This window comes from Mus caroli, chromosome 15 (genome assembly GCF_900094665.2).
Source record: "Mus caroli chromosome 15, CAROLI_EIJ_v1.1, whole genome shotgun sequence".
Taxonomy (NCBI): Eukaryota; Metazoa; Chordata; class Mammalia; order Rodentia; family Muridae; genus Mus; species Mus caroli.
This window is the reverse complement of record NC_034584.1, coordinates 73,693,996-73,720,780: the sequence shown is the minus strand read 5'-3', so window position 1 is coordinate 73,720,780 and position 26,785 is coordinate 73,693,996. Positions and strand designations below refer to the sequence as shown.

Below are 26,785 nucleotides of genomic sequence, written 5' to 3'. Positions count from 1 at the left end.
CCCGTCCAGAGCACCCACAGCATCACCACACTGCCTTCAGCCCGTCCAGAGCACCCACAGCATCACCACACTGCCTTCAGCCCGTCCAGAGCACCTGGTTCCTGCACAAGCTCAATGGGTCCACACAACCTGGAAGCAGGGATCTGTACAATGAGGAAAGTGAGGTCCCAAACTAGGTGGTGAGCACTGTCACCTGTGGAAGAGGGATTCCTGGAGGCTCTATTCCCCCCGGCTCCATCAGGTGCACAGAGCAGACAGAACCACAGCATGCCCGTGGCAGCACCCCCACCTGGAGGGCTGGGCAGGGAACATGACACTGTCAACTTAAAACAAACTTTTATTGTGAATGCTGGTCTTGTCAGTCCATGGCCATGGGGCAGTGGTAACTAGAAACAGCTGGAAGGACAGGGAGGGAGGGAAGAGCAGTCAGGAGCAGAGGACAAAAGAGAGCTTGGGAGAGGAAGTGGGGCTGTAGAGGGCTCCAGCCAGCTGAGGATCTGTCCTGGCTGAGAAGGAGCACCCTAGCTTGAGGCGGTGGTACAGGGCTGTGCCCACACTGCTCTGGGCAGCCCACCGCACCCTAACCCAGTAGCAGGGCTTTTGATGGCCTAGAAGGGTCTGCACTGCCACCTGCCCTTGTATACCCCAATTGGGGCATCAGGGCTCAGACCCTTCACTGCTATGTGGCATGGCTGTAGCGGCTGTGTTGGGTGACATTGGGAAAGGAGCATTTCTAGTCCCGGCTGAACTCAGGAGCACCTCCCCGCCCCCACCAAAGGAGGTACTACAAAACCAGGAAGACCCAGTCTAGTAGCCCGGAACTCTGAGGCTCAGCCAGAGATCTAAGTAGAAACAGGAAGAGCCTCCTGCGGGCACAGAAGCCAGAGCAGCCAGGGCCAGCCAGGCAAGCCCAGGATTGTCTCTAAAGATGAGCCCACCTAGTTCTTTGGATCCATGGCAAGGGTCAAGAGTCAGAGTAGGTGGTCCTACAATGTAGTCCCCACGACCTCCACACATCACAGGTGCCACTGAAGAGCTTGGAGGAAAAAGGGGAGACGGGAGGCCGCCACCATTTCCCATTAAACTCCCCAAATCACAGACTAGGGGAATCCCTGCTCTGGCAGAAACTGCTAAGCCCAGAGGTTGGCCCCAAAGAAGGGCTGCTAGCTAAGAGGGGCCATTGGCCAGGGAAGACAGGTGCCTTAGGCTCTGAGGTTCCCTAAAGGTTCTGAGGATCTCATTGAGACAAATACAGGCAGATGGAAGGACAGGCAGGCAGTCAGCTCTTGGAGGCTGGTGTCCAGCTAGGTCCGAAACGGAGACTGACAGGGTCAGTTGCACACCTGCACACACCTGCTATAGGCGTGTGCGTGCACACACTCACACAGACACACATAGACACACAGATACACACATACACATGGGACAAATATATAATAAAAAGATAGAAATTAAGGGCCCAGATGTACGAAAGCCGTGAGTAAGGAAGGTGGCAGGTGACAGTCAGTCCTCAGACATCTAGTCCCTCCTCATCCTATAAATACAACCCCCCATGGAAAATCGGGGTGTGGCAACAAGGACTCTCTGGCTGCGGACTGGAGTGGGCCGGTGGTGGTCAAAGATTCTCTGCCCAGTTGGTGACAGTGGCCAGTGAGCAATGAGGATCCCATGGGTGGTCAAATGGACCTGGGGGATATTCAGCAGCCGCTGGCAGGAGTCACACAGGCTCCCTGGGGCTTCACCTTGTGGCGCTGGCCCCCTCGTCGCCGGCCCCCACTGCTGGGCTTGGGCTAAAAGAAAGAAAGCAGGCACTTGAGACGTGCTGGTCCTCTGAAGCAGGGCCAGGTAGTGGAGCAGGCAGCAGCCTAACCTGATCAGCTTAGAAGGGGAAATGGAGTCCCCCTGGCAGATATGGATTTGCATGGTACTGGTGGGGGAGCTAGTCAGAGAAAGGGGACGGGAGCCGGGGAGCACTGCTGCTCACTGGAAGGAGGCTTGGATGTCACACTAAGGACTGAGGGGTGCAAGGGGGAAGGAGAGAGAATGGGGAGGGGTGGAAGAGAGGAACATTAGTCCTGTGCAATAGTAAGAGACACACACAGGACAAGCATCAGGGAGACTGGCACCAGGCCTCTGTTAGGTCAGGAAAGAACTGGAAAGAACAGGCAGGTGAGCCAATGGAGAGGCCACCTCCTGCATGCTGACAGGTGCAGTAGGAGCCTCTAAGGCAGTGTCTCTTAGCTGTGTTGGGTCTCCGTCACACACAGTACCAGCACACCCACATATTATTATGAAGGGGAAGCCTTGGCTGGGCATGGTGGCTCCCATGTATGACCTCAGCATCAGAAGAGCTGAGGTAGACAGGAGGACTGCCCTGAGTTCAAGGCTGGTCTAGCCTACATAGTGAATTTCAGGCCAGTGTGCTATACATAGTGAGAGCCTATTAAAAATATATATCAAAACAACAAAAAGGGGAACCTTGACATTTTTCTATTCTGCTTTATTTAGTTAAAACCAGACGCCACTCAGGACCAGTTAGATTGTCAGCTTTGCTGCTCCCACCACCATGCCCGAGGTCAAGAGAGGCCCTGCTTACCTGTGGCTGGAGCCCACTGGTTGAGGCAGCCTGTGCAGTCCCAGTTCCTAGTGAGGAAGCTTCATCTCCAGTTGGGGGTCCCCCTGCTGCCGGCACCCCACATGGACCTCCTTCCTCTCGTTTGCTCAGGGGACCCTTTTTTGTGGACTGCATTTTAATCTGCTGAGGCTTGGAGTTCATGGGGGAGTTGTTGGTTGTCTGGAGGAGCTGTGGAGGCCAAGTGGATAGCAGGAAGTCTGAGTGCCTGCCCAGGTCTGAGCGAGGCAGGGCCATCCCAGAAGGCAGAGCAAAGAGGCCTCCCACCCTGCTCTGAGCCCAGAACCCCAGGACCAGTACTGATGCCTTCCCTGCCTGGAAAAGATTCTGGGCCCAGCTGCTATTCCTGCAGAGAGCTCTCGGAGCCTCTGCTACCCTACCCTCAGCCTAGCTACCGAGTCAGGATCTGGGCTGTCCAGAGTCTGCTATGGACTATACTTTAACTTCATGCCCTCTGAAGAAACAAAATAAATGTCTGTCAGAAATCATAAAAGCTACTAGCTATGAGCAACTGACTCAGAATCTTCCTCGTGGCCCAGGCTCAATCTCAAAGACAGCAGGAAAGAGGATTGGTTGGATCCACAGGTCGCCACAGTGGGTGCTGTAGCATCTACCACACTGTCAAGAAGCCCAGCTCCTCCAGGACAGCCTGAGGGAAGTTTTTCAGGAAGAAAAGGCAGCCTGAGGTTCATCCAGTCTCAGACATGGAAGATATGTCTTCCTCTAAATGGAGCAGCAATCAAATTCTCTACCAAATATCCCACCCAAGATCATGGGTGAAGTTCACAGCAGGTAGAAGGTGGGCTCCAGAAAACACTCGAGCACCATGGGACCTTCCAACCATGCCATGTGCCTGTGGTACCCAGCACTCACTCCAAATGGATCTACCGTGCTATGGGAAGCCCTCAGGCATCGTCCCAAGAAAATCCCCGGACTCAGAGGTAGCAAGCACCTCAGCGGCCAACTCAGGCTCCCCGGGTACTGTCCCACTACCTCCTATGGAGGAGAACTACACTCCAGTGCCACCTTCTTCAAGACAGCCTCCACAGTTCAAGACAGGCCTAGGGACAAATCCGGGGCCAACAAAGTCATCCCTGAAGCCTACCCTGAGCACTGGCTCAGCTCTCCCAGGGCAGGGACAACACCTCTGTCCCACAGTGAAGACAACTCATGGTTACTGGGCTAGAGCAAACTGAAGCTTCCTTGGGCAGGTGAGGCTACCCCATAATACCTTGGTGATGGTGCCAACAGCCTTGGTTCGACCTTCCCGGAACACCAACCGCTGGTCTATGTGCAGATACTCGGGGGTCTTGATGAAGCGGAAGTGGACAGTGGCCTTGTCTCCTGTGCGCAGACAGTCTTTATCCATGCTCAGAATTGTAGCTGTTTGCCGGATGCTCCCACAGTGTACTGCCAAGAGAACCAGGGTCAGGACATGTGAGACCTACCCTGTGGCCTCTGCCTTGAGTGCTAGCTCCAGGGCAGGAGAAGAATTCTGAGAGCCGGGCACAGCAGGGCAGTCTACTTTCAGATCTGTTCCTTACTCACTCCTTCCCAGGCCTATATGGCAGAGCTATGGACACATACGCCTTCCCATAGGACTGTTTCTTTTCTTTTCTTTTTTTTTTTTTTTTTTGAGACAAGGTTTCCCTGTATAGTCCTGGCTGTCCTGGAACCCACTCTGTAGACCAGGCTGGCCTCGAACTCAGAAATCCACCTGCCTCTGCCTCCCAAGTGCTGGGATTAAAGGCGTGCGCCACCACCGCCCGGCTCAGGACTGTTTCTTGATACCACCAGGCACACAGCTATGTTCAACAACCCCAGCTAAATGAATACTGGCACGTGAGGTACCCGAGCATAAGAGTGACTCTCAGAGTATCTGCAGTACTGAACAGCCAGTACTGCTCAGGGCATGAACTATAGGAACGGCTTTGCTGAACAGGATAGAGAGCTGTCTTGCCTGAAGCTGGGGACACTGGCCTTGGATTGTGGAGTTCTTTAGGGAGGGTGCTAGCTCAGAACCTCTGGGCTGGCAGGACCTTGGACACCTACCCATGGCTTGGTATCGTGGACTAATTGTGGTGGGGTGGTGGAGGACAAGGATCTCAGCCTCAAACTCCCAGGAGGCCTGAGGATTCAGGCGTGGGGACACCATCACCATGCCTTTCCGGATGGATGAGCGCTTTATCTGAAAGGAAAGAGGTGAGCCCAGCTCAAGGACCAAGGTGTCTTCCAGCCTGGTCCCAGAGAACAACATGTCTCTCCAGGAGTGGAAACCACTCCAACTCAGCCCTGGCCCTCACTACCACCTAAAGCAGACAGCACAAGGCAGCCTCCGTGCTAGGCAGCAAGCTAAACACAGCTACTAGGAGGCAAGAGAGACTGTACCAGAACTCAGCCTTCCAGCTGCTGGGCCTGAAGCGCAGGCAAGCACTAAGGAAGAAAGCAGAGGTGGATAACCACGGGAGAGGACAAACCACATGCCACTTTTCCTGGTCATTTTGGCATACGGGATGGTAGGTGGCCCCAGAGCTACAAGCACACACCCCAAACCCCAGGAGATGGAAGACTGGGTAGCCAAAGTATGAGCAGATCCCACCCATCCAAACCCTAAGAAGGATGGCACCGTGTGCAGGAAGAATGCGCCTATCTGGCTGCACTGTGAGCAAGAGCTAAGTGCTCAGGCCACAGCAGGAGGAGCAGAGCCCACAGCACACAGTCCCAGGGACGAGCCCTGGCTTGGAAAGGTTACCAGGCTATGAGCTTCAGTCTCTTCCTCTGTGAAAACAGGGTCAGTAACCCGCACCTTGCAATACAGCCACAAGAACTGGAGACAGCAGGCTACATGGTCCAGACTTAGTGGAGTTCAGGAAGAGGTTTAGCCTCACTCACCTTCTTCAGTGCAAAGGAGGCTGTCTGGCCCCCGCGCACCTCCTTGACTGGCATACGTTTTCGATGGATTGACTTGACAGCAATGGACAGGAAGTTCCCCAAGGGGTCTGGGCCCAGCAGCAGTGTGTCGTTCAGTTTGATCAGGCCCCGCAGGGTGGTCCCAGACACCACTGTCCCCACGCCCTGCAAAGGAGAAGACCCAAGCCTAGTGTGCTCATCCCCACTACAGACTCATCCCAGCCACGCACCCAGTGCGGGCCTGGCCAGAGGCACTTACAGGGACGGAGTAGGTGTCATCTATCTGGAACTCAGCAGGCTCCTCCTCCCGGTAGCTGGTGCGCGGGGACAGGAGGTTGAGGAACATCTTGAGCAGGTCAAGGTTCTCACCTGTGACGTTGGAGATCTGGAATATCGGGCACATCCTGAATGGGGAAGAGATAGGGGGAGAAGTGCTCGGACAGCCAAGACTGCCATCTGTCACCTAGTCCCTTTAGCTCTACTCTTTGTGACCTGCTTGTCTCGAGATCAGGAATTATGCATTGCAAAGGCCTCACAGGCTAGATTCAAAGGAGCTGGAGTGGGCTGAACAGAGCCCCTCATTAGACAACTGTTGGCATTGAACACAGCACCAAGCCAGGAGGCAGGTTGCTCCCTATGAGGCCCTGGCTCTGGCCAAAGGGAAGGAACTGTTATCAAAGATGACCTTGGGGGAGGGGGTTATTGGAACATATATTTAATCCCAACACTTAGGAGGCAGAGGCAGTGAGTTCAAGCCCAGCCTGGTTTACTGAGTGAGTTCCACGACAACCAAGGTATCGCACAGAAACCCCCATGTGGTGATTTAAGTTTGGCTCCCATAGACTCGTGTTATTTGAATGTTTGGCCTACAGGGAATGGCACTAGTAGGAAGTGTGGCCTTGTTTGAGTAAGTGTGGCTTTGTTAGAGTAGTGTGTCTTTGTGGGTGTGGGCTTTGAGGTCTCCTATGCTCAAACTACGCCCAGGGTGACCCAGTCTTCTGCTGCCTTTTGGATCAAGACATACATCTCTCGGCTCCTCCATCACCATGTCTGCCTGCCCGCTGCCATCCTTCCCACCATGATGATGATGGAGTGAACCTCTGAAACTGTAAGCCAGCCCCAATTAACTGTTTTCCTTTATAAGAGTTGCCTTAGATGAACTAACCACTACCCTCAGAGCTGTGTCTCTAGCTACATATGTAGCAGATGGTAGCCTAGTTGGCCATCAATGGGAGGAGAGGCCCTTGGTCTTGCGAAGATCATATGCCCCAGTACAGAGGAATGCCAGGGCCAGGTTGGGGAGCAGGGTGGAGGGAGGGTATAGGGGGCTTTGGCAGTAGCATTTGAAATGTAAATGACGAAAATATCTAATAAAAAAATAAATAAATTGAAGAAAAAAAAAGAGTTGCCTTGGTCATGGTGTCTCTTCACAGCACTAAAACCCTAAGTCTCAAACAAATACCAACAATAACAACAACAAAGACGATCTTGGACCCGTGAGCGGAGGAGCAGTGGACTGTGTTCAACAAGTGCCCGATAAGCATCTAGCAATGAAGACTCCCTGAATAAATGCTAAGCTGACCTGGGATTAGGTGGCTTTTGAGAAACAGTATAAAAAGTAGTGAGTCATAAAAAGACAGGGTTCCACCAGCTGGCCACAGACTGCTGCCTTCTATGCCCAGGACGCCAGAGCCCAAGCACCCTCAGAGGAGCGTGAGGGTTAATTATGGTTGCTGACCGGACTGGATCTAGAATCAACTGAGAATCAAGCATCCTGGTGGAGTTGAGGCTATTTCTGGGAAGAAGGAATTGTGTAAGGAAGCTCCTCCCCCAGGAAGGCAGGGCTGTAGCTGTGTAGAATGATGGGAGGCCCCTAGTAATGCTTGGTCATGGAAGTTCCTCTAGGAGCTCAATTCAGAGCACTGAGCCCAGATGCAAAGGAGTCCAAGAGAGAAGGCATACGCCTGAATTCTAGCACTCTGGAGGCAGAGTTTGAGATCTCAGTTCAAGGCCAGCCTGGTCTACAAAGTGAGTTGCAGAACAGCCAGGGCTTTGTAGAGAGATTCTGTGTCAAGAGGCCTAAGGGAGAAGCAGCCCCACCCTTGCCCACCCACCCTCGCTCCTTGCTAGTGAGTGCACCTATTGCTACAGCTGCCATGGCTGTCTGCCTTCACTGACATCACAACCCAGTCTCTTTGGCCTTGCCACATGGAATAAAGACTAGAAGCTACCCTGTGTCCTTGAGGCCTTCAGCTTCAGATTGGAACCTAGGATGCCTCCAGCCTTGTGGATGACGTAGCTATGAAGTTCCCAGCCTCTCCACCAAGCAGACAGCTACTGTTGGACATTCAGCCCGTAGCATGTAATCCAACCTAATATATCCTGTGTGGTATATATTTACTCCATTGATTCCGTGCTTCTAGAGAACCCTGGCCAGTCCAGGAAGTTAAACACCCCCACTTCCTAGGTAAGGATGCCGAGGACCCAAATGATACTCCAGCCTGAGGCCAGTAATTCAGAATGTGAGCCACATGATACCGGCTCCCAACAACACTGCTGGCCTAGGAGACTGCAAGACAACCTTCTACTTCCTCCAACCGTGCCCATGAGACCTCATGCCTACTGGCTGCTTCAGGCCTATAGCTCACTTTGGCTGGGCTGGCAAGGGCGCCTGCTTAGAAGCAGGTGCTTCTCCACCCTTTAGCTCCCCCCACCCCCTGTTACCTCTCAGAGCTGAAGTTGGAGGCTGTGACAATCACATCATCTTTGCTCTGCACCAGGACAGGGATCTTCCGGCAGCCTGGTGACTTCAGCAGGCGCTGTAGCAGCTTCAGGGTTTCTTAAAGGGTGAAATGGAACAGAATTAGGGGACATGGCCTTCTCTCTGGCCAGACTTCCAGGGTAAGACAGGTGCACTCAATACTGATGCAAACAGGAGTCAGACAGACAGACGGACCAGTGTTAAATGCCACAATGCCTGGAGAAGCAAAAAGGACGATCAAAGGTGGGTGGGCACACGCTGCTAGCATACAGAGAGCATCTTCTCTAAGGCCATGAGTCTGGACACACAGACCAGTGACTGGGGCTCCTGAGGATGATGCTCTTTCCCACAATGCTCTGCTTCCTGGAAGGTCTCATCTCAGGAATATCCTGGGCATTCACAAGTCTGTAAAACCCTTTTGCTTTTTGTTTTGTTTGGGACGGGGTTTCTCTGTATATCCCTGGCTATCCTAGAACTTGCTCTGTAGACCAGGCTAGTACAGAACTCTCAAGAGGTCCATCTGCCTCTGCCTCATGAATGCTGGGATTGAAGGTGTGCACTACTACCACTTAGCTGCAGAGATCATTCTTTTGAGAACTTTTTTTTTTTTTTAAGATTTATTTATTATATGTAAGTACACTGTAGCTGTCTTCAGATGCACCAGAAGAGGGCGTCAGATCTCATTACATTAAGGATGGTTGTGAGCCACCATGTGGTTGCTGGGATTTGAACTCAGGACCTTTGGAAGAGCAGTCAGTACTCTGAACCACTGAGCCATCTCTCCAGCCCCTTCTGAGAACTTCCAATAGGACAATGCGCCATTCGACTTGCAACACCACAGAAGAGGAGAGATGCAGAAGCCTAGTCCCAAGGCCTGTGTATGTGTAAGCTTTGGTGTAACCAGACTCTTTGCCCAAATTCCTCCATATACATCCTGCTTCAATGGTACAGCCCAATGCCTGCTGCTGGGGACATAAAGGGTGTGTGGGCAGGGGTGGCAGACTAGAGATTGCATAGATCCTACACTTGGAAGCAGGAAGGAAAAGAATGGAGGGAAATTCTAGTCAAGAGCTAAAGAGGGGAAGAAGAAGTAACAGACTCCATCTGATGGACACCGAGGCTAACCTACTAGCACAGATGAGAATGCAGAAGGTGCTATCTGAGTCTCTGAAGCAGTCCACCCCGGAATGCAGTGTCAACAAAGCCCAGAGGATGCTGTGGCTGGAGGCTTCACTTACCTTGAAGGATGTTGGCAGGACACATGTCAATCTTGGTGACAACCACAAACACAGGTACATTGAGTGCCAATGCCAAGCCCAGATGCTCCTTGGTCATCCCCACGATGCCAGCATTGCTGCCCACCTGCCACAACAGAAAGGAACTGTCAGTAAGGGAGAGATTGCTGGGCTGTCAGCAGACCCCAGCCTGCTGGGGAAAGCCTGTCTGACGAAGCCTGCAGCCCCAGCCACTCAGAAGCCTGAGCCTGAGGCCTGCTTGGGCGACAGAGAACCTTCTGGACCAGCATGAGAAACTCAGTGACACCCTGTCAAGAAAGAAGAAAAAGGTAACAAAAGGCTGGGGTGTAGCTTAGAGGTCGACTGTGCCTAGTACCACAGACCCAAGGTTCAGTTCTCAGTACTGCAAAAAACAGACCAAACTAACAAAACCCCAAATCACCAACAGCAAAACCCCAGAGGAGTCCTATAGCCAATAATAGACAATTCAAACAGTCTGGGAAGCAGAAACACCTATGCTCCCACAGTGCATTCAGTTTAACATCCGTGGTCGGCAATGAACGGATCCCTGGCTGACCACTTCTGCTTTAGAGGGTCACATGATGCTGGACATCATAATGGAACACTTGCCAGTATGAGCACACTGTTTCTCTGGGGTGGAGAGATGGCTCAGGGGTTAAGAGCACTGGTTGCGTGCCAGGTGTGGTGGTGCACACTTTTAATTCCAGCACTTGGGAGGCAGAGGCAGGCGGATTTCTGAGTTTGAGGCCAGCCTGGTCTACAGAGTGAGTTCCAGGACAGCCAGGGCTACAGAGAAACCCTGTCTCAAAAAAAAAAAAAAAAAAGAAAAAGTAAAAAGAGAAGAAAAAAGAGCACTGGTTGCTCTTCCATAGGGCCCAGGTTTATTTCTCGGCATCTACATAGTGGCTCACAACTGTCAAAAACTCCAGTTCCAAGAGATCCTATGCTCTCTTATGGTCCAAGGGTACAACCCGTGAGAGTTGTTTCTTCGAAGGATGCTCCCCTGGTAGCAGGCTAGGTAGCAGATGTCTTCAGCTACTGAGCCATCGAGCTGGCCCTCCTCATTGCATTTTCTTTGTGTACCATGCAAGTGAATGCTTACTAAAATAGACGTCCAAGAGACACAACCATCCTGTGCCTGTGTGTGCCATCCTATGCCTGTGTGGCACTTTGAACATGCTAGGACACCTTGACTGCGTAGCTTTTACTTGCTTCCACAGCATGCAGGGGAGTCTCCAGAAAAAGAAACAGTACTATATGTAACCCAAGCTGGCCTCAAAGCCATCATCCTCCTGCCTCCACTTCCCAAAGGCTGGGATTCTAGGCATGAACCATCAGCACGCTGTTATTTCTCTGCTGTGAAGTGCAAACTTGAGGGTTTTCTGGAAAGTCGGCTGGATGGTGATTTGCTGGGGCAAACATGTGAAGGAATATTTCATTAAAGTGGACACAGGTGTGAAAGGCTAAGGCCGACTTAAGGAATGTTTTGCTGAAGCAGACACAGGAGAGAGGATGTTCTGCTAAGGGGAGGACGTGAAAGGACACGTGATGAAGGATTCTTTGCTAACGACGTGCATGTATTGGTCCGCCTTACACTGCATAGTTGAGCTGCATTTGTCAGGACTCTGGTGGTGTGTGTAGACACTTCTGAGGACATGGGCTGATTGGATGCACATGTTGGGGGAAGACACGTGCTGAGGCAAGGCTTATGGAGGATTTGTGGTGTTTGGAGGGTATAAACACGACTCACTGAATGATGGAGACAGAGCTTGGCTTGCTGGTACAGCTAGCTGTGCAACTCTGGTGGGTCTCATGTCTCCGCTGATCTTCGCTTCCCTGAGAGAGGCACAGCTTCTCCTGGTGTTCCTGTAGGACCCTCCTGCTGACTGGAGCTGAGGCTGAGGCCTGGCTGTCTCTGCTAGGTCGTGACACAACTGATGCTAACCTGATTCTACCCAACTGGACTGCTGGTGGATCCATGAAGTGTTTATGAGTGGTTGGAGCTGCCGACCTGTGAACTGAACTGCTGATTTCTAGACAACACAGACTGGAGTTGCTCCAAAGAACCTTTCCAAACAGGTCCACTCCCCACCACGCACATTCCCCACCCCTACCCCCACCCCCGTCCTGTATCCTTTCATGTCCACTACCTCTGGTGGGCTACAAGGGAGGTTAAAGCATTTAAGAATCATCATTAAAAATAAAGTTTGAAATTATTAAAGTTATACTGCTGTCTAAAGAAGTCTAAAAATGGATGATAGCCTACAACTCAGACAGGAAAATGTGGTTTGGGGTGAAGAGTATCCCGACATTGTCATTACAGCTCAGCTAGACAAAGCTTTTTATTGTCTGAAGAATGTGAGTCTCTAAGTAAAGACATGACAAGGAGATGCACTAGGCTACGGTCCAATAGGAGCACGTCTCTCCAGAGATGCTAGCTAGCTCATGTGGCTCAATCACTGTACACACAGTGAAATACATCGGACCTCACAAGTTGTGCAGTTATTATACACGCTAATTTATTACAACACAAACAAAAAAGGGAAAAAAATGTTGGTTTCTAAACCCTTCATGTTTAAAAGACACAGCCTCATTGGTTGCTCATGCCTTTAATCCCAGCACAGGAGACAGAGGCAGATGGGTTTCTGAGTTCGAGGTCAGCCTGGTTTGTGAAGCTAGTTTCAGCAAAGCCAGGGCTACACAGAGAAACCCTGTCTTTAAAAACCAAAAATAAAATAAAATAAAAACTAAAAATATATTCAGGATAGGATTTTTATTTTTACTACTACTACGGGCTGGAGAGATGGTTTAGCAGTTAAGAGCACTGGCTGCTGTTCCAGAGGACCCAGGTTCAATTCCCAGCATCCACAAGGCAGCTCACAACTGTCTATAATCTAGTCTCTGAGGAATCTGACCTCTGTGGATACTGACATATGTGGTACATCGATATAGCAGGCAAAATACCCAGACACCTAAAATTAAGGAGATATAAACATTTTACATTATTCTTGGTATGTGTGTGCATGTAGAGGTCACACGTGTAGCAGGTCAGAAGCCAACTTGATACCGCCAGCTCTCTCCTACCTTTATGCGCTGGGATCAAACTCAGGTCACCAGGCTTGCTTGGCAAGCCCTTTACTCACTGAGACATCTTTCCCACCCTCCAGATTCCTAATGGCCACAGCCCAATGGCCTCTATGGACTTCCAGATGCCTTTTGGTATGGCAGCTTTCCTCAGTCAAGAGCAGGTAACTGCCCTTTGAGAGGAGCTGCTACAGTCCCAAGAAGAGCAGGCGGAGAGGGCTGGGCATCCCCCAGCTCAGGTTGCTCCCTCTCCTCTGCAGTTTGAGGCTTGGCCTAAGAACCTGCTCATGGGGCAGCTTGAGCAAGTTTCCTCGGAACGGATGCCTGTGTTTACCACACTCAGTAGCCCAGGCAGCTGAGGAGCCAGGAGGGTGGAGGGGCTCTAGGAGGACTGTGACAGGAAAACTCACTTGCTGTGCGTGGGTGCACACTCTCTTGCTCCCTCCAGCTTCTCTGAAGTGGTACAGGAGCTAAGCAGAGCGCATGTGCACACAGCAAAGCCAAGCCTCTTCCCTCCCCCTTCTATGTGATGCTAAGTGATGAGCTGCTCAAGCATCCAATCAAGAGCTCTCTGTGAGCCCTAGGACCAGGGAGCCCTACTTCCCACTGTGCGTGCCACAGGTGAGCAGCACAGGGCCAGGCCCAGAGCAGCTTCCCCAAAAGAGCTGTACAATGGCTGCCATATCTCCTTTGTAGGCACTGAAGACACTACCTCAGGCCCTGCTGACTGCTGCCCTTGGTTTCTGATGTGAGGGTGCCCTTTTCTTCCCTAGGTCCATCTCAGAGTGCCACCTGGGGTCACCCTCTGGAAGTACCCCAAGGTGAGGAGAAAACACTCTGAAGGCACAAAATAAGGAGAAAGCCTCTCTGCCTTTCCAAAAGGAAACCTGCGAGGTACTGTGCTCTGTACGGAGAGTTCCCTCCCTGCTCTAAACCCAGGAGAAAGGTCAAGGTTTGCCTGTGGAGAAGACCACAGAGCTCAGAGGACAAGGGCTCCCTGAGACTGCAAACTTGCCCCCACAAGCAGACCTCAGTCTCAGATGGATCCCAAACATTTGCATAGCATCCCCAGGTCCCCTTGTGGGGGGAACCGCACACTTACCATGAGCATGCAGAAGTCAGGCAAGTGGCCAGTCATGCCAAAAACAGTGGTCTTAAGGTACTTCTCGTGGCCAGCCAAGTCGATGAAGGTGATCACTTTAGAGGACTTTTCACAGATCTTTGTCCATTCGAGGCTGCCACCATGGCTGTCGGGCTTGTTCACTACATTGCCTTCGCTGTCAAAGCCCAGAATGTCATTGCCCACACTGCTGGTTCGACCAGATTCAATCTCATGTTTGTGGCGAAAGAGTTTTTGGCGGGCAAAGCCACGGCCATTGTCCAGCTCCCCGTGTGTTAGGACTCCCAGGAGTGTGCTTTTGCCAGCATCCACATTGCCCACCACTGCCACCCTGCGTGGACAGGAACCGGATGTGAGAGCTAGTTCCTGAGGAGACTACTCAGCCCGAGACTGGGCCCTGAGCGCAGGCTCACCCTAGCACCCTGGCTAAAAACTTCCCTGTTCAGGAAGAACACAGCAGGAGATGCTCCTGGAGCTGTACCCAAGGAACACAAAGTTAGTCAGGAGTCCTGGCTCCTTTAATACCAACAGCCCTACCCCCCTGCTTTGGGAACACCCCCAGAGTTATGAAAGGCATAATTTTCATAACTTCTAGCATCCCAAGCAGACAGTAAGCTGAACAGGGGGCCACGGGATACATGGCCGGGCCTTCTCCCACACGTCCCAGATGAAATACCCAGAGATGGAGCGCAGAAGCAAAGCAGAATTACCAAGACCATGGGTCCCTGTACTTTCCCATCTTAGGCAGAGGCAGAGCTGACAGACAAGTGTCCCAGGCCCTACCACACTCTCTGTGAAGACCCCAAGTCACGCAGCAGGGCCCCTGCAAGTGTTCTGAGACCTTACCTGACCTCCAGGAAGTCATTGTCTCCGACTCGTTTCCTGACTAGGTAATCACGCACACGGCCGCCCGCTTCTTGACGTTCTCGTAAGAGGATGACATCAGCCTCTATCTGCTCCGCCATGCTCTTCACGGTGGCGTAGGAGGCCTCCATGTCAGCTTCACTCAGCCCGTACTCAGTCCCATCTAGTGACAAGAGCCCAGACGTCAGCAGGAAAGGGAGTCCTGACCAACCAGCCTGCCAACTCTACCTAAACAGACTCCCTCCTGGCACTGCAGAAAAACAGCAACAACTCAGGCACACACAGAGTTAATGTGGCAGGGCCACAGCTTCCCCTCATATCTGGGCACTGAGTAAATTCATTCACAAGTCACTGAGCCTCTCCTTGAAGTTATGCCAAGCTTTATACTGGGTGCTGGGAATATAGGTGCCCTCAGTGAGCTCACAGCCAGCCCTGAGGGAGAAACAAAGAAATTAATTAATCTCAATGTGATTGGAGTACTAACTACCCTGTAGAGCTGAAGGAAGAGAATGCGAAGCAGAGTCTAGGGATGTGGAGGGAAGCTGTGGTGTGCTGACCGCAAGCCAGGTCTGTAGAAGTTGAGACATGAACAGGTAGAGAAAAAGCATCGCCCCAGAGAGGCATGAGCAGTCAGGGACTGGGAACAGGCACGGTATGTGAGGAATGGGACAGGTGTCGGAGATGACAGTGAAGTGGAGGCTGCTATGACCCCAGACTGCAGCAAGCGTGGGGGGTCAAGCAGGACAGTAACATGGTCAGAGCAAGGCTGGCTGGAAGACCTTCTAGGCAATAAGCAAGAAGCCAGAAGCAGGAACTCAGCAAGGGAGGAATTCCGATGCCCTAGGCAAGCAAGGAAGGCAGGAAGATGGAGGGAGACTAGGGTATGTCTCAGACAGCTTTTAATTAGGACGGCTCAGGTACTGTATCCAGCCACCAGCTGGAAAAAGAATTGGAGCTCAGGATGTGAAGGAAGCCAGGAAAAGACTGATCACCTAGCTTTCCAGAGTCTAAGAACAGCAGCACTAAGGTGCTTCCAGGTAGCATGGGGTTCGGTACCCACTACTCCCTCAGCCCCTCTCTCAGTTCCTTGTAAGCGAACCCCATAGCAGGGTACCCTTTTCTGTTCCACCAACCAGACACCTTGCCAGGCCAAGCCTGCTGCTCTACCTCCTCCCTCTCAAAGTCCCCAAAACGAGCTCATCTATTCCAAGGAAAAGAAAGCCACTCCTCTGTCACTGTCTCTGCTCACACTCTGAGCTACCAACTGTCTCTTGTGATCACCAAGGAACTCAGAAGATGAGCCAAGCCTTGCTGACATTCCTCCCTGGTGCTTTAAACTCCTCCTAGAGGAGCTGCTGTCACCAAACATCACCCTGCCTGCCATTCAGCCAGAGATCTCTTGCTGTCTCTCCTGTCCCCATCGCCCTGAGTGCCAGCCTCTGCTAATCCACCCACTAAAGACCCTCTTCTTCCTCCAACCTTTCCTTTCAGCTACGTCTTTCTATGGCCTCAACTGTCACTGCCAAGACTTGAGAAACACATGGAATCCAGTGGTCTAAATGAGAACCCCTAGAAGTCTGATACTCAGTTCACCCACTCATCCTTTAAGCAGTGGCACACAAATGTTCAGCATCACTGAAGCACTGTACGCTCCCTGTCACCCTGCAAGGCAGGCTGAGCTGTTGCCTTTAATAGTGAAGAAAACAGCCTGACAATTCCAGCACCCGAGAGGATGAGGCAGGAGGATCATAAATGTGAGGCTCGGGCTGGAGAGATGGCTCAGAGGTTAAAAGCACTGACTGCTCTTCCAAAGGTCCTGAGTTCAATTCCCAGCAACCACATGGTGGCTCACAACCATTTGTAATGGGATCTGACGCCCTCTTCTGGTGTGTCTGAAGCCAGCAACAGTGTACTCATATACATAAAATAAATAAATCTTAAAAAATAAAATAAAATAAATGTGAGGCTCCCCTCAGACAAACAAAAGGGGGGGAGGGAAGACAAACAGGGTAAACAGAAAGCAGATCCTTAGGAGCTGGGAGGCTGTGGAGGGGCCGCAGTGTAAACCGGGGTCCTCTGACTGCAAACCTGAATGCTTTTCCTTCCTACTTGCTGTTGCTTTCTCTGACTGGCTGTTCCGTTTCTCTTGCTGTCCCCATTCTAATAAAGACAGTATTTTGCTTCTGCTTCTATGCATACGTAAGCGTAACCCTTTCATCAGCCCAGCCCTGCTAATCCCAGGTCTTTACGGTGTTCTTTTGCTGCCTAATTTGGGCCCATATTCTACTAAAGAATTTATCTCAGTGAAGCTCGTCTGTGTGCCTCCCCACTGCCCATCCAGCACAGCACCCACACATTAAGCTCCCAAAGAAATCATAGTGCACTCGGGAGGCAGAGACAGGTGGATTTTTGAGTTCGAGGCCAGCCTGGTCTACAAAGTGAGTTCCAGGACAGCCAGGGCTACACAGAGAAACCCTGTCTCGAAACACCAAAAAAAAAAAAAAAAAAAAAAAAGGAAAGGAAAGGAAAGGAAAGAAACCATAGTGCTTACACTGCCACTGCTACATAAGAATCTCTGAATGACTTTCCAGAACCAACACAATTCCTTCCAGGTTCAATTCCCTTAAGCCCCGCCCCCGTCATCCTACATCCCTTAACACAGGCTCCCTTCTGGGCTCTATCCCAGTGCAAAGGTCCTGGGTTGGGGCTGGAGACTCATCCTAAGTCCTGGACAGTCCTAGCTCTGCCCTCATTTCTCACCCTAGACAGCAGTCGATCAGCATCTGTTCAAAGGCTCCACAAATACTGGCCCCTCCTTGCAACATTTGCCACTTGCCACTCCTTGCTCTTGTGCAAACGTCTTTTTACACACGTCTCCCCCCTCCCCCGCCCAGGCTATAGAAGCAACTTGAGGACGGGGGACTATATCTTAACCATTTTCTGATGAATAGTTTTCCTACCTTAAGCACTCAAATGTCTAGAAAATATAAAACAACTGAACCAAGGACAGGCAGAGGGTTCGGAATGAACGGCAGAGCTCTAGTGCTGTCTGAACTAGGGAAAACTGCTATCCTCACCAGACTATCTACCTACCTCCCTGCTGCTTTCTAAGCTAGGGCCAGCACCAATGTCACCTTGACCATCAGAGCTCTGATTATCCTGGTCTAGCACACACCACTTTTATTGTGTTAGGAGTAGACAAAAGCCAAGGAGAAAAGCCAGAGTCCAATTACTAAAGACAGTGCCAGCCCTCATCAGATTTCTCTCCTGCTAGCTCACTTACCTTTCCCACAACACTCTTCTACACAAGTGACAGCTTCCCAGGCTTTGGGGACATAAGTCTCAGCTCTTTGGCATGAAATTCAAGGACCATAAGTGGACCCTGCCCACATGTTCAGTATCCCTGGACCTCACATTCTCCTCTCCTTCCTAGAGTACATCTGGCCCTCCAATGCCACCATGCCTCTGGGCATGGGGTTTCCTCGGCCCATCGCCACTGTTCACAGGGAAGCAGCTCCTTTGTGTGGCTGTTGCTGACGCCCGTGTCTCTTGCTGTGCCATCTGTCACTCCACTGATCACCAGGGTTGATTACGCTGGTCTGGCTGGCTAAGCAGGGATGCCTGCCCTCTCTCAGTGCTCCCTGTGTGTACCTCCAGAAGCTGTGCTCAGTAGAAGAGGACAAACTTCCCTGACAGAATCATTGGCAGTCATGGGTATAATGAGACAACTGTGCTCCCCGCTCCAACCTCCGAATGAGCGCTCAAGTCATGTCTCTTTACAAAGCAATCCCATAGTAAATCAGCTACAACCTTGAACCCTGAAATCCCGGCAGTGCTAACACGAACACCTCTGTGCCAAGGGCGCTCCTGGAGTGCTCACGGCACTCACCGGGGCACCGTGGAATCATTACTCATATTTTTGTACTATTTATTTTGAAAGATTTGAGTTCTAATTAAGTGTGTGTGGGAATGGGCACATGAATGTGCTCAGAAAGTATCAGATCCCCAGGAGCTGGAGTTATGGGTGGCTGTGAGCTTCCAAGTGTGCGTGGGAACTGAACTTTGAGACCTCTGGAAGAGCAGTACACACTCTCCAGCTCATTACCTGCATTTTAAGGCAAGGAAAACAGTCAACAGGCAAGCCCAGACCTCCCAGGCTGCAGACCCTAAACCACTGGACCATTACTGACTTGCTTCCTAAAACATTAACCTTAAATGAAGAGCATACAGGCATAGCACAGTCCCCTGGATTGTGTGCATTGCTGTAATATGCTTATCTGGGGAAGATTTCTCCCAGGAAAGCCTCCTTTTCTCAGTGGAAGGCCCTAGTGGAGGGGGTACAACACCTTCACACGGAAGAAGCTGGAGACGAAGCTGACCTCTGGGGGCCTTGTAATTGACTCAGTCCTGTTTGATGCTCAACTTGTTTAACCAGTTGAGATCTCTCTCTCTGCCTCCAAAGAATCCGGCAGAAGGAGTTACCAAGATGATGTGTGGCTAATGCTGGGGTGTGCTGCGATGGTCCAGTGAGTATCTGACATCTTACCTTCTGAAGGAGGGTTAATTAGGTATGAGTTGGTGGCAATGGTAAAATTCAGACTGCACTAAAGGATGGGAGAAAAACTCTGCATGGCGTGGCAAGGTCAAAGTCAAAGCGTCAAGAATTCATGGCCAGCCCCTCTTAAACAAACACTTAAACAAATACTGAACAGTCTGGGGCTTTACAGACTCACCCCACCACTTGTCACAACTGACCTTTATGTGGCTTCCTACAACGTAGGAAGTGACCTATGAGTGGTTTGTCTTCTTAGAGCAGGCCAGAGATGCACCTGTCAAGCTTACAGGAGCAATCAATGATTTCTTATCACCAAGTCCACAGGCCTTTTCTAAACCAGTGGCACATGGCAATGCTGACTCGCTCCCTCCCTGCCTTGGCAGGTGACCCCTTAGCCTATCTCTTGAACCATGCCTTCTTTTAAGTGTAGGGTTGGCAGGAGGGGAGGAGAAAGGAGATAAGGCAGCAGGCATGGTGGGATTCAGGAGCCAAGTCTTTGTCCCTGGCTGTCATCTTTGCTCCTTGGGGTCGAAGACCACCAGCTTTATCCTGCTTTGTTTGGTTTTTCATTGCTGGGAATAGAGTGCAGGGCCTTGAACACACTAGGTGAGCCTCTGACTGCTAACCTACAAGCCCAGGGAACCAAATTTTAGGCGCCCCAAAGAACTTGGAAAGCATCAAGATTTGGAAGATCCCTAACACCAAAGGTCAAAGAGTTGAAGAACAATTTCTTTTTTCTGCCATTGTAGAGGACTCAGCCAGGCCTTGCCTAAGAAGCACTGCCTCTGAGCTACTCCTCCGGTCTGTTTTATATTTTTATTTTTAGACAGAATGGTTTGGAATTGGCCATCCTCCTGCCTCAGCCTCCTGAGTGGCAGGATCACAGGCGTGCATTCCCAAGCCTGGCAAAAGGCCTGTAAGAGCTCCTTAACTCAGACTCAGTCTGCCAATCAACTAGTCTCTGCCTTCTGCAAGACTGCTAAGCAAAGAAAATGGCCCTAATGATGCACACAGGCCCGGCCTGGGCTTCTTGCAAGCGATCCTCAACCACTTCAGTTTTCATTTCAGCAAAGATAATGTTGTAATAAAGATGAAGGTAGTAAGTAGGTTACTGCATTGAGGGTATAAAACTATGAGGTCTGGACGGTGGGATAGGGGCTGGACAAAACCAATTCCATAGTCTCATCTGGGACATGGGGTCTGCCTTTCTCTAAAACTGTCAGCTCTGTTAGGATGAACAAGTAGGTTGGAGGACAACAACCAGAATGGTCATAAGTCTCCAAGCCTCACGAGATCTAGGGGCCAGGAGGGACCTCTGTTATCACAGCTATCCAGACTGAGGGCAGTGTGTGGCCTGGGCCACAGCAGCTCAACAAAAGGGGGGAATCCTGAGTGTCTTCCCCTTGCTGGTTTCAAGAAGAACCACAGAGATCCCCAGCCAAGAAGGAAAGAGAAAGCAGAAAGAACCATAGACAGGGCTAGAGAGGAAGCAGGATTAAATCAAGAGCTAGCCAGGACCTCCTCCCTGACCTTAGACAAGGTTTCCTTGCTTAACACTTCAATTCCCTGCATGCCAATGAGGAATCCTGAGGTGGAGAGGAAGCATTTCTAGGGCCCCCTGGGCAGGTGGACCCCCAAATTTGTCCTGACTGCTAACACAGGGACTGATGTTCAGTTGCTGGTCCCGCCCTCCAGACAGACCTGCAGGTACTACAGTATGGCCACACAAGAGACACATGAGAGGAAAGGGTGGTGGTGGGGAAATGGGCGCCTAAAAATTGTTTCAAACCAAGGAAAGGAAAACTATGCTCACCTGATCCCTGCCCAATGACATATATGGTCTCTCCGCATCCCTCGTCCATCCTCTCCCACATCTGCCGAAGTAGGCTGTCATACTGCTCTGATGTAGGGCTCACTAGAACCAGCTAGAAGAAAAACCAACAGCCTTAGAACCACACTCACTAGAAAGGGCCACAGCCAAAGCTGGTCAACAGCCTGACCAAAGACCCTGACCACACCCCAGGGCACCCGACTGGGACACAGCTGCGCAGCCCCTTACACACACACACACACACACACACTCGCCATCCCTCCTTAAACAGCCTTATACGACCCAGACGATATACTGAAATGAGTATGTGTCTGTGCCACAACCCGTAGGAGGAAAGGCGTACACAGCCCACTTCCTGTAGCTTCACAAGAGGATTGGGTCCCACACGAGGGAGAAGACAGTCTGGCACTGTGAGGAAGCTGTCCAGCAGTGCTTTGCACCTCTGCGTGGTCTTCTGCCTGCGGTGTGCATCAGGGAGTTCAAGGGCAGATTGTTCACTGACAGCCATGCCCTCTACCCACAGCCCAATGCTCTCATAATAACAGAAGAATTCTGGTCTACCTTGTCTGACTCGCTTACTACAGTGAAAACTGCCTGCAGAAGGCTATCTCTGTCAACCAAACCCTACAGCCACTAAGGTTAGTGTTATTAGAACCACAGCTGGGCAAATCCTATCAATAACAAAGTATCAACCACTTACTTGGGGAGGCCTTTACCACGAGGCACGACTATGAGACCTCGGACAAAGAACGTAACCTCTCTGAATCTCAATCTTCTCGTCTAGAGGGTAAAGTATAAAGCATCTGGGCTAGCTCACGTCTGTAATACCAGCGCTGGAATTCCTGAGGCAAGAAAACTGCTATGTGTCTGAAGCTAGCCTGAGCTATAGAACTAGAGCCCGTCTCAAAACAAAACAAAAGCATCCAGGCCAGGCTCAACTAACATGCATTTCAGTTATCTTCAACAAGTCATTTCTTCAGGAACTTTGCATGAGTCTCATACCATTCACCAGTAACTGTGTTTCTTGCTGGAAGCTCTCAGAGCCTTAGCTCCCCTCCCCTCGTTTAGCTATAGTGAGGGTATACATATCTAATGTCTACTCCTTTCAGGACTTAAATCTATTCAGTTCACCCTTCTCTCCTCCACACTGTCAGCTTTTGTTTTCAACACATACACACACACACTCAATTTCAAAGGATTTCTCCAGCTCCTTGATGAAGTAACAGTTCCTTACTCCAGGCAATTAACTAAAATGGTCAAAGAGGTCCCACCCTCTTCACAGCTCTGTCCCAATTTCCCACTGAGCTTTCAGGTTTCTTCAGCTCCCTGACCATGCACTGACATCCAGCCAGTACATTTCCAACAGGCCATTTGACTCATCAGAGTTCAGGATTATAACCCAGTTGCTGCCGGCGTTACACTGTCTCTAGCATCTTGCTTGGATGGAGGTCTCCCTGAGCTTGTCCACCCTTATGATGGTATTAGAGGCACCAGACAGGACCATCATGACAAAAGATGCTAGTTGGCTTCCAAGGGCCCAGCAGAGATTAGAAGGAGAAAGAACAGTTGGGAATTGCTTACTTAGGTTGGGGGGAAAGGTTCTTTCCAGTTTAGAGCCAAGTTTTATGTAGCATTGCCATCATGAGATGTCACATTAAAATCTCCCATCCAAGTAGTAATCAGACCCCAGCCTGCTTAGCTTCCGAGATCAGACGAGATCAGGCTCGTTCAGCATAGTATGACCACAGACATCAAAGCTCCATAAAATCTCTATTGTAATTATCCTACAAAGCGCAGGGGGTGGGGCTGCTCTATCTTCCATCAGCTGCTTTTTAATGCTCACAGGGAATTATCATCTATCCAGTGCAAACATTTAGTGAGTCTCGGATATGCATCTGGGACTATAATGGGTCTTAACATTCTCTTCTAATTTTTTAATTTTATTTTTTTAATTTGTGAGACAGGGTTTCTCTGTGTAGCCCTAGCTGTCCTGAACTCACTTTGTAGACCAGGCTTGCCTCGAACTCAGAAATCCACCTGCCTCTGCCTCCCAAGTGCTGGGATTAAAGGCATGCACCACCACTGCCCAGCTCTCTTCTAATTTTTGCAACACATCTGCATTTTCTTGATGAGATGCTGGAGAAGTGAGAGGTTAAGAAAGTTTCCTAAGGTCACAGACCCTTTTAATGGCAACAGTTGGAAGGGAAGCCCAGTCCCTCCCTTGGCATCAGTTTCTTTAGTGATGTTAGACACTTTCTAAACACCAGTAACATCTTGTAGTTACTTTCTTATTTTCCACAAGCCAAGTAAGTGGTGAGATCTTCATTTCTGCCTACCTTCTCAACATCGCAGAAGATGCTACTTAAAGATGCCCTTCCATATTGCATGAATACAAGAGGTGGCTCCACTCCTAAGTGTCAAGGCTGAGGGTCATGCCTATTTTTTTTTTTTTTTTAATTATAACAAGGCAGGGTGGGGGAAGGCGACGAGTGCCACGGTGTACGTGTGGACATCAGAGGACAACCTGTGGAAATCAGTTCTCTCCTTCACTAGGTGAGTCCAGGGGATCGAACTGAGGTTGTCAAACTTAGGAGGCAAGCCCCTTTACCTGCTGAGCCATCTTGTCAGTCCCATCTTTTTATTTTATTTGGGTGGACACGGAAAGAGGACGCTCCTCGGACATCATTCTCGCCGACTGAGCAACTACTTTCTGTTTACTTTCCAGAGACCAGGAAGAGAAACTGCTGCCACCCCTTAGACTGGCTACCTGTCTTCGTGAGTATCCCGCCCCCTGCCCAAGCCACCTTGACACTTGGTCCTCCGGGATGCTCCTAGAAGAGGAAGACCCTGCGTCTCAGGGACCCCCCTCCTGGGAAGAGCGGGCTGATCCACACGGGGACAGGGACACAGGGCGCGCGGCCCGAGTCGGGAGCCCCGTTCCACGTGGCGGAGCCAAGTGGCAGCGATCGAGGCGGGAGCGGGAAGCGCGGGAGGCCGGGTGGACGCTGCCCGGTGCGGAGAGTGGGCCCGGGCCCGGCAGGTTCCGGAGAGCGGCAGCTGGGCGGGCTGCATCCCTTCGGCGCTCCCGTGAGCCGTGTCACTGGACAGCCGGCTGCCCGCCGTCGCCTCGGAGACCGCCCGGCCCCTCCGCGTACCCCTGGCCCCGCCGCCGCCTCCCGGGCCTACCTTGCTGGTGAGGTCCAGCTCCGGCTCGCCGTTGAGCGCCTCGCCGTCCTCGCTGCAGTCAGAATCGAAGCCGCCATGGAGTCGGGCCGCCGCGGCGGCGGCCCGAGCCGCCCCCGGAGAGCTGGGCTCGGGGGCGAACATCGAGGCCGGCACCGGCGAGTCCACCGGGGAGCGACTCCGCTCCGCCGCCATCTTTAAGAACTTAAGCTAATTCGCAGCCGGCCGCCCGCCCTCCCTCCCTGGCTCATTTAACTAATTTATGCTCGGCCCGCCCCCTTTGTTAGAATAATTTATGCGCGGCTTCCCCCTCCTCCGGAGGCTGTCACGAATCTCTAGCGGAGACACAGATGACCCAGTCTCTCATCTACCAATCGTCGCAGCGCTCTCAAATACTTTAATAAATAATTAATGAGACCCAAACCCTAACAACAAATGTCGTAGTGGTCGGGAGCCTTGGTCCCACCTCTAGTGGGGCCAACACAGCGTGCACGCTACCTGCCTGGATCCTTTCCGCCAACGGGAGCGAAGCAGAGGTTTGACTGACTTGACAACAATCCAATGAAAAGAGGCATCCATTCTTTACTCCCCACCTCACTTTCCAGAGGCGGGGCCAGCCTCCAAATCATACTGCAAAACAGTCCCGCCTGGAGCCTCTCAGAATGATGGACAAGGGCGGGACCCAATCTTGTCCTCCCTAAGTCCCGCGCGTCTGGCCGCCGCACACCCAGATAGTAAACTGCGAAATGAGCCTGGCACTCTGAATGATTGAAGGCAGTTGCTGCAACACTGTGTCCGGCGTGCTGGCATGCGCAAGGCAATTTTTATAGTAGAATCGATGCTATGTATTCCAGGAGTTGTAATATTATAGCCGCCAGACCAAGACAATTAATTAAATGCTGACCTTAGGGAGTTCCATTCATGACTCCTCGGAGAGCAACTGAGTGAACAGAAAAGAGATGTTGACAGCCCAAACTCTAGCGTAAATCCCCTCACCACGTTTTTGGTGAACAGCTGAGCCACAGGTCTAGGATCTGTCAAGGTAGTTTCTTGTGGCTTATTTTTCAGTTGCCACTTGTGGAAAGTCCCAGTCCAAAAAAAAAAAAAAAAAAAAAAAAAAAAAAAAAAAAAACGCCGTCCATGTGCCTCAAATTCCCGTTTCAAATGTCTGAAAATTTTAGACTATTAGGTGAGTTCTGGTTTTTACCAAGATCTAATTATGCTGGCTGGACCTGGCCACTCCTCCTGGTAATAGATTAAAAAAAGAGCAGTCGTCTGAGGAAGTACGAGAAATTTAGGGATCGGACCACAAGATGTATATAGTAAGTAAGGAAAAGGGTACAATATAGCCGTCACCTAATTCGGGGAGAGTCTTGTCCTCATTTTTAACAACGTACCACCAAGTCTGTGAACAGATGCTGCTGGAAACCTGACCTAAATGGTTTGTTACTGAGATTTGTTTTTATTTTGTATGAATGGTGTGTGTGTGTGTGTGCCACCTTTGTGCGAGGCCTGTAGAGTCTAGATGGGGCACCGGAACCTTTTGGACTAGAGTCGCAGACGATTGTTAGCCTCCATAGGGGTACTGGGAATGCAACCCAGCTCTTCTGAACCTCTGAGCTATAATATCTCCAGACCCAGAGATTCGGACTCCTAAAGTGAGAGGCAGTCTTGTGGACCAGAACCCTATATCTGTGGATTCTGACAGTATCCCCAAGTATTAAGAATTCAACTGGAGGTTGCTCACTGCTTGGCTGGGGGTGATCAGAGGTGACAGTTGTATTGATTCTATTGCTTCGATTGCTATTTAGCATTGTATGGCCAGAAAGAGTTCAGTTTCAGAATACATTGCTATCTGGCTGGGGGGAAAGATTGTCCTTCTCACTATAGGACTTTGCCTAGAAAGGATATATATTCTGAATACTTGCTTTTCGAATTGAATGTTTTGGAGAATAAATATAAAAAGTAACAGTTGAGAGGTAATTCCTAATCATCTTTACATTCTCTTTCTGAAAACAATTTGGTCCAAGCTCAAACCCTTAATTCACTATAGACATAATGATTTCAAACAACTTGATCAACTTCTTTGGGCTGTAGTTTTCTCCCTGAAAAAGGAAAAAAAAAAGTCTAATTTGCTTGACAGTAATTACTCATCAGTTAATTAATAGATGTTTACAATAATTCTGGTTGAACAGCAAGTCCCTAGGAGATAAATCCTATGTAAATACACTGTAACAGTTTGGTAGTTTACACATTACACACACACACAAAAGATAATTCAAAAGTAGTCTAGGTAGAGGATGCCCTACCACGTGGTAACCTCTCAGATGTGTTGCACAATACTGGTGATCATGAGGATTAGAGAAATCATTACTTTGAAAGTGCAAATCTGTTGTTTTCCCTAACAAAAATCCTTTAGGAAGGCAAGTTAGAAACAGTGATTTAATTTAAATCCATGGGAAACTGTAAATAGTCTGCCTTTGGACACAATGTACTCAGCTAGACTCAAAATACGGAGCTCTAGTTGATAGAGTGCTCGTCTTGCATTTACCAAGGTTCGATCCCTTGCCCTGCACAAATTGGACATTC

The 26,785-nt window shown here is 50.5% G+C and overlaps 1 protein-coding gene across 1 annotated transcript; it reads right to left on the bottom strand.

The window, feature by feature from the left end:
• Positions 1-319: 319 nt before the first annotated feature.
• Gtpbp1 (GTP binding protein 1) lies at positions 320-24,423 on the bottom strand. The gene is made up of 12 exons (XM_021183679.2): positions 24,200-24,423; positions 20,996-21,107; positions 14,610-14,790; positions 13,746-14,094; positions 9,542-9,665; positions 8,267-8,381; positions 5,802-5,946; positions 5,525-5,707; positions 4,685-4,820; positions 3,864-4,042; positions 2,597-2,803; positions 320-1,790 (listed from the first exon to the last, which is right to left on the bottom strand). Exons 1-12 carry the CDS (start codon positions 24,389-24,391, stop codon positions 1,698-1,700), a joined length of 2,016 nt encoding a protein of 671 aa, XP_021039338.1. The 5' UTR covers positions 24,392-24,423; the 3' UTR covers positions 320-1,697.
• Positions 24,424-26,785: the final 2,362 nt, after the last annotated feature.

Bases quoted from the DNA above. Each gene is read 5' to 3' on its own strand.
- Gtpbp1 (XM_021183679.2), bottom strand. From the start codon at position 24,391: ATGGCGGCGGAGCGGAGTCGCTCCCCGGTGGACTCGCCGGTGCCGGCC. The intron at 4,043-4,684 runs GTAGGTGTCCAA...TTCTCTTGGCAG, and splicing joins TCCACGATACCAAGCCATGG to TACACTGTGGGAGCATCCGG. The intron at 2,804-3,863 runs GTATTATGGGGT...TGGCCTCCACAG, and splicing joins CTGTTGGCACCATCACCAAG to CTCCTCCAGACAACCAACAA.